The sequence below is a fragment of the Stegastes partitus genome, unplaced genomic scaffold (assembly GCF_000690725.1).
Source record: "Stegastes partitus isolate 25-593 unplaced genomic scaffold, Stegastes_partitus-1.0.2 Scaffold3628, whole genome shotgun sequence".
In the NCBI taxonomy this organism is placed as follows: domain Eukaryota; kingdom Metazoa; phylum Chordata; class Actinopteri; family Pomacentridae; genus Stegastes; species Stegastes partitus.
The window spans coordinates 168,440-184,782 of record NW_007581359.1 but is presented as its reverse complement, the minus strand read 5'-3'; the positions used below and the strand labels follow the sequence as shown (position 1 = coordinate 184,782).

Below are 16,343 nucleotides of genomic sequence, written 5' to 3'. Positions count from 1 at the left end.
CTTAGATGTAACTCTACAACGTTTCTTCTTTTAGAACTTAGAATAAGTATAATAACTCTGTACTTGCAGGCAGCCTGAGCATACCTGCTCACCTTCAGCTCTGCTTGATCATTGTAAAACTACTCTACGCTACACAATAGCAAGTTGTAATATTGGAGAAATGTGGTCATACTTGTTTGAAGCAGACAGAATAACGATACAGAAAGCCTCAGCCCACAAACTGATGACAGTTCAAAGGTGGAAGTGTTCATTCATGGCATTTACTGTTTATGTTTGTGCTATGTCTACAAATCTGAAAAGGTCTTTAATGTAAGGATGTGGTGAAAACTTACCAGATTTTGGTCAATTTAAGGGGGAAAAAAACATGCTAATGTTGACTAAAACGAGAACAAATTGTCAAAAAAGACACATGTGTAAAGTCATATGTGTAGCTGATAAGCCAAGCTGAGCAGTTGTGTGCCTTTAAGGCCCTAGAGTTTGCAGCTTTCTGTTCAGCGTACTGCTGTGCAATCAGCTGTGTTGGAAACAAAGCAAAGTGGACAGAAAACAGCAGGCCTGAAAATGACCTGTCTAAAAAAGAAACAACCTCCTCTGTGTTCCTATACCTTAGGCAGTTCAGACCTTTTTTTTTTCAATTTGATTTCACGTGAACACAAAAAGAAGGGAGTCTGGACTGTGAATGCTCCTGGCTCTACACAGGCATCATTCTTAGAAAGACATTGAGATCTTGGAGATTTCACTCTATTTTTGCCCTGTCTCTCATTTTTTTTTTCTACATGGGAAGGGTCTTGTGGCATTGTAGCTGCATTCACTAACAGATTTGGTCACGTTGCGGTTCTGCGGACTGCACAAATAAATGCTACATACGTGGCTACACTTTGCACATACTACACTGCCTTACATATACAGTTCAAACACGGGGTTGAACTGTGTTGTTGCTTTATCTAAACCGGCAGCAGCCGCACTGCAGTCACAGGTTTTTATTGTGAGCGGAGAACATTGCCTTGACATTTCTGTTTAGCCACAACAAGAATAAAGTTTGAAGCTTAATGTGATGTTAATGAAATGACAGTAGAACAAAAATCAAGCACACACACTGGCCTACAAATAAAGCAAAGCGTGTGTGTGTGTTTTTTATGGTTCACTTGGTTCACAGTCATACATAGACTGCAGCATTTATTATTTACAGATAATATTTAATCATCAGGTCGACATGAATGTTTTTCTTCATTCTTTCAATGAGTGACCATTTGAATACAGCATCTCAGAATAATTAAACCTACATTCACTAAAGGCCAAGCACATACGTTAGAGTTTTGTAATTCATTTTAGTCGTCAGGATGTTGTGGATTCCACAGAGATGGCATTCAACCAAAGATAGTCTTTCATTCTTAGGTGGGATTTCGAGCCATTCATCACATTCTCAGCAGCAAAAAGTAGTTCTTTCAAAGTCAAGCACCTCTCTGAGAAACTTTTATGATGATACATGATTTGTTTTGATACATTTTTCTATTTCTATTCTATGATAAATGCAGGTTAGGAGCCCGTGAAGTAATCTAAATACCATATCTGCTGCATCATGGTTCAATATGTTGACACAACTTCCTATGTTTACTGTCACAGGGGCATCAATCCACGGGGAGGTACCTGACTTTTATGGAGGTAAGACTATATTAGTATAATTCCAAGAAAAACAAGTTTGATTGCCATTATCTTCCTGTGCTGTAGGAGAGTATTGGTGGAGTTTCCAGTGTTGATTAAATAGGTTCTTGGTTTTGGCTTTGTTACACCATAAGACAGCAGAGATGCACATTTCACACACATACATTCATTACGCTGTGTCACGTCTCTCTGCTGAATGTTTATACAGTGTTTTTCAGATGATGTGCAGAGTCTCATGCAACGCTGTAGTGGAGAAAATCCTTCACTTGTGTCATTATGTCATGTTACAATCCTATGTTTAATCAGTCATAATTTCATTCAGAATTTAGATATTTTGTATACGTTCACTTGTTAACGTAAACAGTAGTAATAGTCACAATGACAGACAATGGGAGTGATATTAAGCTCTGATGTTGTTTGAGTTGTGTGTCTCTTCTCACAGAATTTCAACTCTCACCTATTTACCAGACTGAATGTTTTGTGGTTGTAAACAACATCTGATTTCTAACAGAAATTCCCAAATGTCCAGCATAAACAGTATCACATACTTTACCATCTACTGGACTGCCAAAGCTATTAACAATCATAGATGGAGGAATACAATTGGTAGAGAGAGCCTGAGTGGGGGGAGGACATGGGAGACTTTTGAGGCTTTGCCAACATTATAAAAACACATGTGCACAGTAAGAAATCCGCTCACTTCCCTCTGTAGAGACAACTAACTCAGATCTTTTGTTATCAAACGAAAGATCTTAACCGTGCAATTTAATGTTTTCTAACACTTCCAAAGAAAAATTGTGTGCAAGTGTGTCCAATGATTTATTATCTGGAAGCTGATTGAACTGGAATCAATTTGCGTACGAAATACTCAATATCAAAAATCAGGTTCTAAAACTGCCCGCAAGGTTACAGAAAGTGTCAGATCAGTGGAAGGTGGCAGAGTTCACAAGGGATTTGTTTTTATAAGCAGTTATGTATTCTGCCCGTGTGCCTTTGGGAAATTAAATGGTTTCCTAGATTTTCCCTCAAACCGAGACCAAGGAAATACCTGAACTGAGAGAAATAGGTTAGCAGGATGGCAGCAAAATTCAAAGACCTGTTTCCATTTTATTTACAGCCTTCAGACCAGAGACAAACTGTCTGCACTATTTACTGGCAGGTTGACGAGGATGTGACCTTGGAGAGAGCTGTGATTTATAGTCAAGGCTACGTCATTAGACTGTTTGAGAAGACTTATGACTTGTTATTGCACAAGAGCAGGAGCTGTTACTGACATTAAACTTTAAGGTTTATTTTATCTTCCATGGCGAAGAACTCACTGCTGACGGTAACAGGGCCTAGATATCCACCAAGTTACACAATGCAGTGTCCAGGAGGCGAGCTGCTTCAGTGTCGCACAATTTCTTGTTTTCCTGTAAATTTTCCAGGATACAAATGCTTCTTGTTTGTTCCAAATTCTGATCAGCTCCTGATGCTGTTTTATAGTTCAAGAGAACAGGATATTAAAAAAAATGTTGTGGTGGGCAGGCAGACCACATGGGCTGGCTTTCCACACAATACAACCCTCTTAGTAGTCAACGAACGAACAATGCAGTAAACCTACGGTAAAAGATAGAGATGATAGATAATAGTACTTATTAGAGATAATAGAGATAATACTTATTCATAACACACAATTTAACCATTTGTGTTGTTCTACTCGTTTACTAAAATGCATGATAAACCAAAGAAAAGAAGTATGTTGCATCTGGTTAAGTGCAGGCCGTGATGTGGTGAAACTACAGTAGGAGTCAGGAGCAGGCGCTAACAGACACTCAATAAGACACCGTTAATGAAAATCATTCTGGAGGTTCTGTTTCTGTCCACTGTAGCTATTTCTGGATTCCTCCTTCTTCCAGACAGTAATACTAATGGAGATGGTGAAATCCAAGACAGTCGTACATGGCACTGACCAGATGAATCTCAGATTGGTCATTAGAGCTAGAAGCTGTGTTTGAGCTGCCGTGCCTCATTGTAGAGTTATGTGGAGGAAGACAGATGAGAAGAAGAAAATATGTAAGGCTATATGATTCATTTATGAGTCATTCATACAGTCATATATCATCTGTCTATTGAATTGATATACATTTAGATATACTTGTGTCTTTTGTATATATATTTATATATTTTTCACTTTATTGCCGGGAAGGAAAAGATGTATCCCCAGATCTAGAGATATAACTCGCCTGGGTCTGTCCAAAGGTCTACCTACACAATCTGTCAACAGAACCTCTGAAGCTCACAAATGCACAGGTTTTGTTTGTATAATCTGCATAAAAAAACCCTAGAATAAAATGACAAGCTGTGGTTTTATAATGAGTTAACTTAGATTGTTTTGTAATGAGTTACAGTCACTGTGAGGCTGCCAGCCAAGCAGCGGACACTCGAGGAAGTCGCCGAGCCCGGCCAAGAAACTGTCCAAAAATAGTCCATATTGATCTCATTTAATTCAGCAACAAAGTAAATGAACAGATTTCCCCAGAATTTTGTGGCATTTTTAAGTCAGGTGTTTCGGCAGAATGTATTTTAAATACTCCAAATGCTGATACCTGAATTGTAAAATTGTAAAGTCAAATAGAAAACAGTGGCACTCTCCATATCCAAAAATAGATCTCTGTTCATTATTTGAAATATAGAAGTAGTCTCGTCAAAAAATGGAGAGATTTGGTTAGTTGGAGTACCTTCCTGTTATTGCAAGTTGTAATTTTCATTGCACTGTCAGTGTTTACTGTCTGCATAAGATTTTTACTACATGTCTTGTTATGTGGGGGAGAAAAAAAAGTGGAAGCAGACTGTCAGCAAGGGGTAAATTTGAAACAGGAGGGCTTGCTGATTTGTTGCTTGGGAACAAGTTGAAATGTGGCATGCAGGCTGAATAGTTTATGGATCCAGGGAGGAGAGCCATAATTTTTTCTGGTGGTCTCTCTTTGTTGTTTCATTTTCTTTCTTTCTTTTTTTTTTTAACCTATTCATTCTCTCTTCTTCTCAATGAGACGTTGACCCGAGAAGATTTTATTTTATTTTTTTGTGTGAATGTACGGAGTGTCACCCTCTGGACAAGTTGACATTATCTCCACATGTCTGCAGAAATAACCCCGCATGATGTAGCACGGGCACTGTTGAATGTTTTTGATGCACTCCTCAATCAGATACACCGGGCTACAGTTTTTAAGGTCATTCAGCACTAAAAAAGGTGTGAAAATGCTGCTTTGGCTTTACAATTTCGAACTCTTTGTCAAACCTGGACAAAGATAAAGGTGTAGTCATTGGAGGAGGCAGAGTCGATACCAATCTCCTCAAAGGTTACAACATTGCGTAGGCGGCCTTCCAGCTGGGACACACTGCAGGATTCCTCTTTTTTCTTACTGGTGAACTGCTCATCGTTCAGCTCACGCTAATACATACCATCCTGCTGTTAAAGCAATCCTTAAGCTCGCCCAATATCTGTCTCTCTAGTGCCAAGTACTCGCCCCTTGCAGGCTTAAAAGGTGGGTGTAAAGAGTTCGTAGCTTCTTACGGCATTCAAAAATATCTAAATGTCAAAATTGCCTTCTTCAATCTCTACTAGGTTGTACGGCCATATGGACACATACTAATACATGATCCCAGTGGTGAAACAATTGTCATTGTTTGTTAACATACAGTCGTCCTCAGATTTATTCATACCCTTCCAAGAAAGAAAAGGCAAAACTCACAATAGTCACTCAAATAACTCAAACCTGCAAAAAATAATAATAAATAAAAATTTGTTAAATTATAATTTAGTGAAACAAGACATTGCTTTTGAATTGTAGTTGAAAAGAATGATAATAAAAAACATAACTGTCCTGGACAAATTAGAGCACTTTGCTGATGAGCAGTGGGCAAAAATCAAAAAAGAAAAATTCATTCAATTTTTATTTATTATTACTTTTGTCAATTTCAACTTGTTTCAGTGACAGCTGTTTTTCTTCCTTCTTTAATGGGAGAGTATGAATAAATTTGAGGACGACTGTAGCAAACAGATTTTCAGAATAATATCCATAATGGCCTCTGGAAATGCAAATTTAAAGTTAAATATCTTGTTTGAATAGCTCGAGTCAGTTGCATCTGTAATTTGAGGCAATTCTTTTCGACAGCAGTCATAATAACACAGTTGGCACCACGTCGAGCGTACACTGACTGACATTGTCCATATTGCCGCAAATAACTTGAGCCTGCAGTGAAGCAGAGTAATTAAATATTTATTTAACACATCAAATTAAAAAAGTAGATTTTTTTTTTTTAACTCCAGGGACATTTTGGTTTGCCACCATGCCTCGTTATATGGCTCAGGGGCTTGTGGGCAATTATTGCTAGACTATGCTTTTGGTGCCTCAAGGATACAATATGTTATCTGTCCCACTTGGACAGTCTCTTGGTCATGCAAACAAACCGTGCTGCAGATGTCGCCGTAAAACATCACTGCGAGGACAGTTAAATTCTTCAGAGGGTTCAGTTCTTCTGGGATTTTGAGTAATTATGAGACGATTTAGACGTGAAACAATCATAGATAGAATATGTTGTTTTTGCAGGATGGGAGCTGCGAGCAGCTGGAAAATTTAAAAGAAATTCATTTAACGTGAAGAAACAACTAAGAGGAAATATTACAGTTTTGTGTTTACTAGTATTCATTTCATGGCAGTGAGTCATTGTCATGCACCTAAAATTAAACCTAAACCTCCCTGAATAATGGATGCCTCATTAGTAACCAATGCTGGGGTAGATAACAGGCTCCTAAAATAACAGGCTGTGGTATTTCAAAATCAAATTAGAGTCTAAATTTACTTGCTGTTGAACTGAATAGGACTGTCTGTGTTTGATAATGAAGTCTGTCCAGCGGATGATGACTTCCAGAAAGGCCCTGGAGACAGAAAGCTTCTGACTAGATTGTGTCTATGTACTTGTGTGTGTGTGTGTGTTTTTCCCCTTTTGCACAGATGTGGCCTTTCCCGAAAGTGACTGTCCATCGTTCCTTCTTTGTCTTTTATGTATGCGGGATCTCTCAATTGACTATTGTGCAAATAATGACTTGCCTGTGGAGCAGGGCAACTCAGCGCATCCACAGTCAAGTTGTGCCAAAATCGGAAACAGGGAAAGGATTTGATGCAGGGAGAAGAAGAGAACCTGAGACCCTTGCAGATTAGGAAAGAGAATAATAGGGAGACTGAAAGACACAGGTAGTGTTAGAGCTTCAGAAAGAGATTTGGTGTGTTTTGGACAAATCATACCCGACATGTTTGGAATAAGGGTGAAAAGGGTTTATGAGAGAATACCCAAGACGAGTGAGAGCGAGAGGTTACGAGAGAACAAGATTCGAGTCTACAACCATGCTTCCATGTCTGAGAAGATGTACTTCAGTGATGCTTTGCGCTAAATACTAATGTCAGTGTGCTAACATGCTGCTGTAATGGTGTAATATTGAACATTGACTGTCTATCTTTATTTTGCATTTAGCATGCTGCCATTACCTCGTTAGCACTAAACACAAAATGCATCTGAATTTGACGGGGCTCTCATCAGTTTTGCAGGTATTTGGTCATAAAGTGCTGGTGGTGAATTTTGACCTGGATGGTCATAGATGAAGAATTAAGGGATCATTAGAGTCATTAAAATGCATTCTGAAGCAGCTCTTTCTTCTGAAAGCGTGGTCCCTATACAACTAATTCCATTTTGAGGGAATCATATTTTCTTCAGGATTATATTTGTTTAAGACATATCACAGATAGGATTCTACTCAACATGTTTTTTTGCCATTTATTTTACTACTTTACTGTTGCACCTGTTCAACCAATCATATAGTAGATGGGGTGGAACCTAAAATCAAGGAGATGCTTCAAGCATTTTGTGAAAGGATCGTGTTTTAACCCCAACTGTTCAATAGTTACTGACATGTTTGTGTTGAAAAGTGAACTGAACACCACAAACTACAGAGTTAAGAAATCTTATAAGGGAAGTAGTTGTGAATGGAATTCAGGGAAAGGTGAAAAAGAGAGGAGCAGAGCGTGACAGTAGGATGTAGGTTAGAGATGGAGGAAGGACAGAGGAAGCCGGGGTGAGTTAGAGACAGACAGAGAAATTGAAACAAGGCAGAGAGAATGTAAGAGGCCTGTGAGTGTCTCCAGGCAGTGGGCCTTATGTGGCCTGCTTTAACACCCCCCTCCACCATCTGTCACATCCCACATTACAGGGAGAGGATAGGCATGGCACCAGTGCTCATCTCTGCGAGTTAGACTCCAACTGCTATTTCAGCACTGCACCGCAGCCTCCCTCTCCTCATGACTCTCCTCCACCAGCCCATCCCACATTTATATTTCATTTTTACATGTAAAGCCTTTATCTGACACTCTCGCCGTACAACTTAAGTCCAACAGCAGAAGAAGGTCACTGTATTCCCTTTACTCTACTCATCTCTCTGAGTCGATTTCTCTCAAATCCCCTTGTTTTTTTTCCTTTGTTCTTTTTTCCTTTCTCCCTTGTTCCCAGAACATAGATTCTCACTTAATTTGCCTCCCCTCAGCCCAACAATGGCCCATTTATAGTATGTTTAATTTCTTTTTCAGCCAACACTAATTCAGAGTCCTTGGGATTTGCATCAATGTCAAGCACTCGCACACGGTTGGCTGCTGAAGTGTGTGAGTGGGAGTTGATCCTGTCTCCTAACATCTTAATTGCTGCCTCCTGGTTGGCTGTACAGGGTTCAGCTAACTTGCTAATATGGCTATAAGTCTGTCTTCATACTGGTTAGGATTACAAGATGTTTAATTCCTTGAGTTCCTGACAGCAGAGGCAGCAGAAAATTTACATCTAGTTCACTGGTGTTAAACCACAAAGTCTGTTTTGGAAATGGCTGCACATAAATATCAAGCACTCGTTTGACTGCCGGAATGTATATGATTCTACCTTTATTGCATATTATAGGATCAAATTTATCTCACTGCTTTTGTGGTAGTAAATAGTAGTGAGAGTGATGTTTCAGGTGGCAGGATATTATAAAAATAAGCATCTTTTGTTCAGGTTTCTAAAGGTTTCTCAGTCTGTCAATATGACATTTTCAGAGTGAGTGAATCCTAAGCACTGGCCTGGTTAGAAGGATCGAAGAGGAGCAGGATATTACTGTCTGAAAGAGCGAGCTTCTCCCCATTGAGGTGTCAGCTGTGCTCTCTTAGAAGTCAGAGACGCAGGGGAATAACACACATGTGCGCGCGCTCGTACGCCTCGCATTTGTATTCCTGCAGTCACCTACACACACTCTTGATCTGAGAGAATAATCAGCGTTTGGGAACATTTTGACTCATTGCTTATTCATAGCCCAGCATTGTGTTTATGTCTTATTCATGCTGCTACTCGTGATGTCTGTCTGTTTTAATGAGTAATTGGGGCTAATTGCATGTGAGTGTCATCGGTGTTAAAGGCAGATTGAACCAAGAAAGGCATTTTCATCAAGGAAGGCTCTTCTGCCTGAGATTTCCGGTGCAACCGCTTGTAAGGATGGCACATGCGGTATGAAAAAGGTTTGGATTATGCTAAGTCAAGTTGGCATTTCCACTTCCAGGATTTGTATTAGCTTGTAACAATATCATATCCACTAGTAACCGATGAATGCGTCACTCTGGTTTGGCACCTGAGTGAGCACATCTCAGCCATAATTAGTGTGATATTGTGATTTGGAATAAAGCAGGGGCTTATTACTCTGCATCAGTGCCTGAAAGGGAGTTTGTGTGGATTCAAGAATTAGATTAGTTACAGCTACAGCCGGGATTTATCTAAAACCAGCTACTAAGCATTAGAGGTGTGTGTGTGTGTGTGTCTGTTAGATGCACAAACCAGGCTGAAATATTTAAAGACAGCTCCTCACACGGGCAATCTCACACTCAAGTGTTACTTCTGAACCCAGCTGTCTGGTTTTTGATGAAACCGCCCCAGAACTGACAGACAGATGCTGAGCTTCAACAACTTGATATTACCTGTTTGTACATCTGACCCAGCTTGTTGTTATTTACCCTGATATTGTTTGTTTGTTGCCAGCAGATGAAGCCACAGGTTTCGGACCAGTGTTTGAGGAGCAGCCGGTGGATACTATCTACCCCGAGGAGTCACCCGAGGCCAAAATTACCATGAACTGCCGGACTAGAGCCAATCCACCTGCCACCTACAAGTAACATATGTCCCCCATAAACCCAGTGTCATTACTACATGCTGTGCATTTTGTGCACCTCCCACCTCTCACACTATTCAGACTGTTTTATGGTCTGCCCTCAAATGGCAAGGCCACGAGGATGTTTATCTGATTCTCCTCCAAGGTTCACTATGTGTGTGTGCGATCATCGTTTGAAGCCATCCCCATACAAATGTTACTGTTTTCAGACAACGTGCACAACTAATTTATTCACAGCCCATGTTTGTTTTTTCTTCATTCTAGCAATAAATTAAATTCCAAAATACGAGAAGCCAGAAGAATCCTAATAACAAATAAGACGTTCCCACAGCTGTAGCACAAACAACGCTGGAATTGTGTCTGCACCTCATTTTGCAGCTCAAATTTTAAAGCATTTTACATTATCCATTTCAATTTAGATGTAAATATATGTAAATTATATGGCTCTGCATCCAGTACGTCGTTTTCACTGTCAGAGAGCCCAGAATTAGATGTCAGAGGGGAAGGAATTAGCTTTGACCATAGCTGGTATAGAGAGTTTAAGAGGGTTCATCTGTAGTACAGTCTGTGATGCCTTTCAAAACATGAAATTGTTCATTGTTTTTATATAGAACAGCCCTTAGTTTGCCTTGGTAAATACTTAAAGTAGAACAGTGACTGTAAAGACCTGAAATATCTTCAAAACAACTTAGCTGACAAATCCAGTTTGTGAGGCTGCATTTAAATTAAATTATTTGTCAAGTATTCATATACCTGCACATCATACTTGACACTGACAGCTTTTTAAAAATGTACTGACACCGACTGCTTTCCTTGCAGGTGGATGCTGAACGACATGGAAATTGACCTGAAGGAAGAGGGCAGTCACTACAGTTTAGTAGGTGGCAGCTTAGTGATCAGCAACCCCAATAAAAACCAACATGTAGGAAAATACTCGTGTTTGGCTACCAACATGTACGGCACGGTCGTTAGCCGAGAGGCCTCTGTCCAGTTCGGATGTAAGTGGTCCAGATGTATATCCCCATTTATGCTTGGGTGCACAATACCATCCAGATTTAACAGAACTGCCCTGGAGCTGTACTTTCATGCATATTATGCACGCTGAAATTGCAAGGGCTGCTGGGACAAATCATAAGTGGTGTGGAAAGTGCAATTTGTGAATGGTCTAACTTCATGATGACAGTGTGGCTAATGTGCTTTTCTATTAAAAACTACAGCTCAGTTCAAGAGCAGTTGTTGAACTGTATAGAACATTTACACCTTTAATGTATTTTTTTTTTTAATGGAACTTAGTTGTGTGAGATTCTTAAACATAAATCTCTGACAGTGAAATACATTTTTTGCCTTTTAATCTCCTAGACCTTGATCTTTTCTCATCGGAGGAGAGGTCGTCGGTGTATGTCAAGGAAGGACAAGGGGCAGTGCTGCTCTGTGCTCCCCCACCACATTATCCAGGTACAGCATGTGATAGCTGGTCAGCTTCTGCTGAAGCGAACTTACAAAATTATATTTATTCATCTGATTGATGGAACTGAACTGGAGAGATGGAACAGAGGCACACTAGTGTGCTTTGATTCCTGACGGCACCAGTGGTACTAAAAATGAGTTAGTGATGAGTTAGTGAGGTGTCATGGGGTGGCTTTCTTTTATCTTGACAAGATCCCCATGGTAACTTGCACAGCTAACTTGCTCCAGAGAAGGTTCTTTCCAGAGTTTAGGATTTAAAATTGCTGTAATTAGTGTGACACTTTCTCCATAGCTTTTCCTGATTATATTGGTTATGAGTGATACAGATTCTCAGCTGAGGGAATGCGCTATACCTGCAAAGCCGTTGAGGGGTATGTTAGTTATCCCACCGTATAAAGCTGTGCAGCTACAGCAGGCCAACTGGATGAGTCATGTTGCTATGGAAACTTACATGCATTCAGTTGGTGACAGAAAATGCATAAATATGTATTTAGGTTCAGTCCTAAATTGCTACCAATTCAATTTCACACTGCTGATTTTGTAGTTGATAGAACACAGATTAGAAAACTGATTTGTCTGCTGGTATTTATTACAGAGAATATTTATCAGTGACACTAATATCACTGGGATTTGGTGAAAAGATAGATTTCAGTGTATCCTTGATCATTTGACAGTTTCCGACCTAAATGCACTTCTTTGGTGTAATGTTTAAATGTACTAAGTTTTCAGACTAAGACCTCCAATAGGCGGCCGCACTGGCAGTGCACTGAGTGGCAAAAGAAATATATGAACTTACACGATGAACTATTTTCAAGAAGCATCCCTCTGTTGAAGTTTTTGAAGGAATGTAATATTCCTCATAGCTCTCTGGTATAAAAATATGTTCCTCTTGACACATTGGTCCTTTTATAGAAGATGAATAAGAACCAAATGACGTGTCAAATGCTTCCTTTTATGGAAGTGCACTCAGAGCCTCATAAGTAACACAGAAGGCTCATGTCCACCGGTGTGATACTCATTATCTCTGACTGGGGTTTTAGGTTAAGTCGAGCCAGCTTACACAAAGAAAGCCTGGCTATGTCAAACTTGCTTTGTTGTACCCCATTCTGTTCTGGTCTTTGGTAAGTCAGATGGACTAAAGACTGAACATTTTTCATACTCACTGTACGGGGAGTATTTTTATGAACATATCCACATGGTTGTTTTAATGAAACTGATGAACAGAAATGTAACTTCTACTCCATTCCTGATTTAAAAAAAGAAATGAAAAGAAATGTTTTGATCAGTCTCATACTTAATTCACACTAGAATGTCATTCCAATAACCTTTGCTTTTCCCTCTAGGACTGATATATATGCAGCCTGGTTTAAATATTTCTCCTAAATTTTAATTTCCTAAGCTGTCGACATGAATAAACAAAACCTTTTTCTTCTTACCATTCACACTGTTGATATTTAAGCACCCAATACACACTTTTAATATTCATACTGATGCAAATTTGTCTCCATCCATCCAGACTGAAAGCATTGTTAACTCTCTCTCCACAGCATCATAATTGCACCAACAAGCCAGTGTTCTTACAGTATCCCTCTATTATGCCTCTCAGCTGAAAGAAATGTAAGATTTCATCTGCAAGGTCAATGGATACTTGAATTGTAAATCCTCTCAGCACCAAAGAATTGTGCTATTTTTGTTGTGCACATATTTAGATTATTCAAAGTGAGCCATCTCCACGTCCAGTCCCCTCGGCTGTTTCCAAAGCCATTGCTGTGTGTCCAGACCCTTGATTGACAGGTGGCGTTGTGCCATGTCTCTTTCTGTGCAGCCGAGCTGTCATTCCGATGGATCCTCAACGAATTCCCCACCTTCATCCCACTGGACAAGCGGCGTTTCATCTCCCAGTTGACGGGCAACCTCTATATCTCTAAGGTGGACTCCTCCGACAAAGGCAACTACTCCTGCATTGCATCCAGCCCATCGATTTCCAAGAGCGTTTTTTCCAACTACATCCCCCTCGAGCCTTTGGCTGAACGTAAGTATCTTACATTCTATCCACTGTCTTTCCATTTGCTTGCTTCTTACTGTGACTGTTGCCCTAAAGCAGCGGGTTAGGTTTCCTGCATGAGTGAAGCCTGACTCTGGTTTCTTGACCCACATGAAAGCACCAGTCAAAATTAAGTTGGTTTAATTATCTTATAACAGATTGATCACAGTATAATACTTGGGCTACAGTAATGCTTGCAGTGCACTGCAATTAGGTCAGTAGAATAGAGAAATACAACAGAGAGATTAAATATGTGTCTCTGTAATAGCTACAAATTGCTGAAAATTGTATCCAGCTGGTGCTTCTTTTGCCAATGAAATGAGGTGTGAGAATAGAGCAGGACCTCAAGTGTTTCTTAAAGAGATGCTTGAAGATAGGAAGTGACTCTGCCTAGTTGCTCCAAAATACCGCATTGATTTTTTCCCCCTGTCGCTGCTGAAACGCAGTGTTTCATCCCAGTAGTGCTTGTTTTAAATGTGATAAGGTCATGTCGCTGTTATTGACTTCGTAATCTAAATTTACAGGACTACATTGGCTCAGAGGTATACTGACACACAATGGCTTGTTTTGAGACGGAGCCAGCTGGCTATAAAGAATGTGCAGAAAATACAAACAGTGCCAGAAATGAAGAACAAGAAAAAATGTACTTGTTTAACAAGGCACTGTGTATTTGTGGAGCCTGAATAAGCGGTCCAAATACAAAACACAGCGACGTTAAGGTTTTCCTAAGGGGATTTCCCAGAATCCTGCAGATGTTTACTTTCATCGTCATCTAACTTTAAGCCTATTTCACCTGTGGCAAATATGTCTTGAATAGCAGTTAGAACACAAACTAGGATGTTTTGTTCCACCAAAGAGGAAAGGAACGGAGCTGAACGGTTTGTTTGGGCTCGCTCATGCATACGTGTGTTATGTGATGTCTTCTGGGTATGATGTGACCTGCATTTAACTCCATCTAGTTTTAAGTCTTTGTGTGTGAGGCAGAATAAATACATTTGCATTTTGAAAAGGTTTTATAAATGCCTTCTGTATGTAATATACATTAGTAAATTGCTTGCATTTACATGGATATATTTAAGTTGCAGTATCCTGGTTACGGGCTTAAACTTATAAATATTTTAGAGACCTGATTAAACCTTTATCACAGAAACCTAGATATGCTTCTTCTAATACTCCAATCTCACTACTTTGACATGTTAAGACTTTCTCCAGGTTTCAGTGTCTGTGATGTAGACAGGTGGAGCAGAAACTGTATGAAATGCTCCTAACATCTGCTTTCTGTCTTACTGCTGCTCAGATGATAAAAAAAATAGACATTTAAGCTTTGAATGTTATTGCAAAGGAGCTTAATTTAGGTAACTGAGTTTGTACAGAAATGTCCATGTGTCATATGTGGAACATTTTCAGAAATTAAAGACACATCTGGATCTGTACCATGTACTGCAAAATCTGCACTATGGCACACCCAAACATCAAGTTTACAAGCTGGATTTTTAAATCATTGAACTTTTCCACTCAGACTACATCACTTAGTGGCAGGACGTGCATTTTACACCTCGGCCCTCAGTGGCGTCCTACCTGAATCAAACAACGTCTTCGTACCGTCATTATGACGCTATAGAAAACTATAGAAACCATCAGTATTACACAGAAAGGCAGAATAGCAGGTTGTTGCATCACAGACAGGTATCTCATGTAGCGAGAATGAATGCTATTACTAAAGCAAGAAACCCAATAAAAACAATTCAGCAAGTCTCCTTTCACTGCAGCCACAGCTGCACTATATACATCACATCGGGCATCCCAATAAAATGACAAAGCTGTGCAAAGCTACATAATTTCCCCAAACCTTCGTGTTGACAACACAATAGATAGTAATTTATACATAAAATACACCACATACTGTTAATGCAACATTACACTAGTAGGGTTTTATTACAGACCACTACTATGAGGTCACATCTAGTATAGTTTGTACCACACTTTTACAGGATAGAACAGAAGTGAGCACACACTGGTGCAAAGTCACTTAAATTATTTCATATTGAATCACCTCTGGATAATTGCACTATTTCTAAGCTGATGTAGAGAATATTTCCTCCTGTGAACAAACACAAATATTTTATAGGGACCATATTGAAAGTTCAGGCTCTGAAGTAGAAACTCATTGCAAGTGCAACAGAAGTGAATACACCCATGCACCTGGGATTATCAGCCAGCATAACTGCATGAACATGGTTATATATTGAGCTGATAACACCAGAGCTCTGTAGTGAATGCATAGTCCTGACAGTGAAGCACCCTGAGGCTCCATTTGGAAAAGAATTTTCAGATAAATTTAAAAATCAGAGATGGAAAAGGATAAAGGAAGATGATACAGTAAGCTGCACCATATACCTCACGTCTAGCAGGAGCATCAATGTCAACCCCATAAAATGATGAATATTTCTATAAATGTAAATATAATTCATTTTACTCACCAAAACATGGGATTTGAACACAAAATCCAACCCTGTCGCTACAGATAGGAATAGCTAACTTTGGCTAGGCTCTCTATCCGTTCAATCAGAGGACATTAAAAAGCTGACGTTATCGTAGGCCTGCTAGATGGTAGATCAGCAACTTGAAGTCTGATTGGTTAAAGTAACAGTTTCATTGCGATGTATTTTAAGCTGCACTTTTGATCCTGAAGGCCTCAGGTCAGATTTCTTTGACCCTGGCAACACATGATGGCTGAAATGTGATTGGATAAAAGCTCTAATATAAACATACGCTGCTGGAAGCGCCACAGCCCAGAGACACACTATGAAATAAGGAAAATAGTCTGTTGGGAAGAATATAAAAAGATGAATGGGCCAATATTTGTTAGTGATCGTGATAGAGTTTAGACCAGCAGAGAAGGCCTTGCTGGCCCTGTTGGCCCACCATTGCCTTGTTGTCAACCATTGTTGACTA

At 39.6% G+C, this 16,343-nt stretch overlaps 1 protein-coding gene across 3 annotated transcripts in view; it reads left to right on the top strand.

Annotated features, from left to right (window-relative positions):
* LOC103375896 (contactin-1a-like) overlaps positions 1-16,343 on the top strand; it is a 71,505-nt gene that overhangs the window by 33,175 nt on the left and 21,987 nt on the right. For 2 of the 3 annotated variants that reach the window (XM_008306190.1, XM_008306192.1), the window contains exons 3-7: positions 1,624-1,662; positions 9,748-9,877; positions 10,697-10,875; positions 11,237-11,332; positions 13,170-13,376. In XM_008306190.1, coding sequence (XP_008304412.1) covers positions 1,624-1,662; positions 9,748-9,877; positions 10,697-10,875; positions 11,237-11,332; positions 13,170-13,376 — 651 coding nt within the window. The remainder of the gene's footprint in view (positions 1-1,623; positions 1,663-9,747; positions 9,878-10,696; positions 10,876-11,236; positions 11,333-13,169; positions 13,377-16,343) is intronic. The other variant, XM_008306191.1, reaches the window with a different exon arrangement.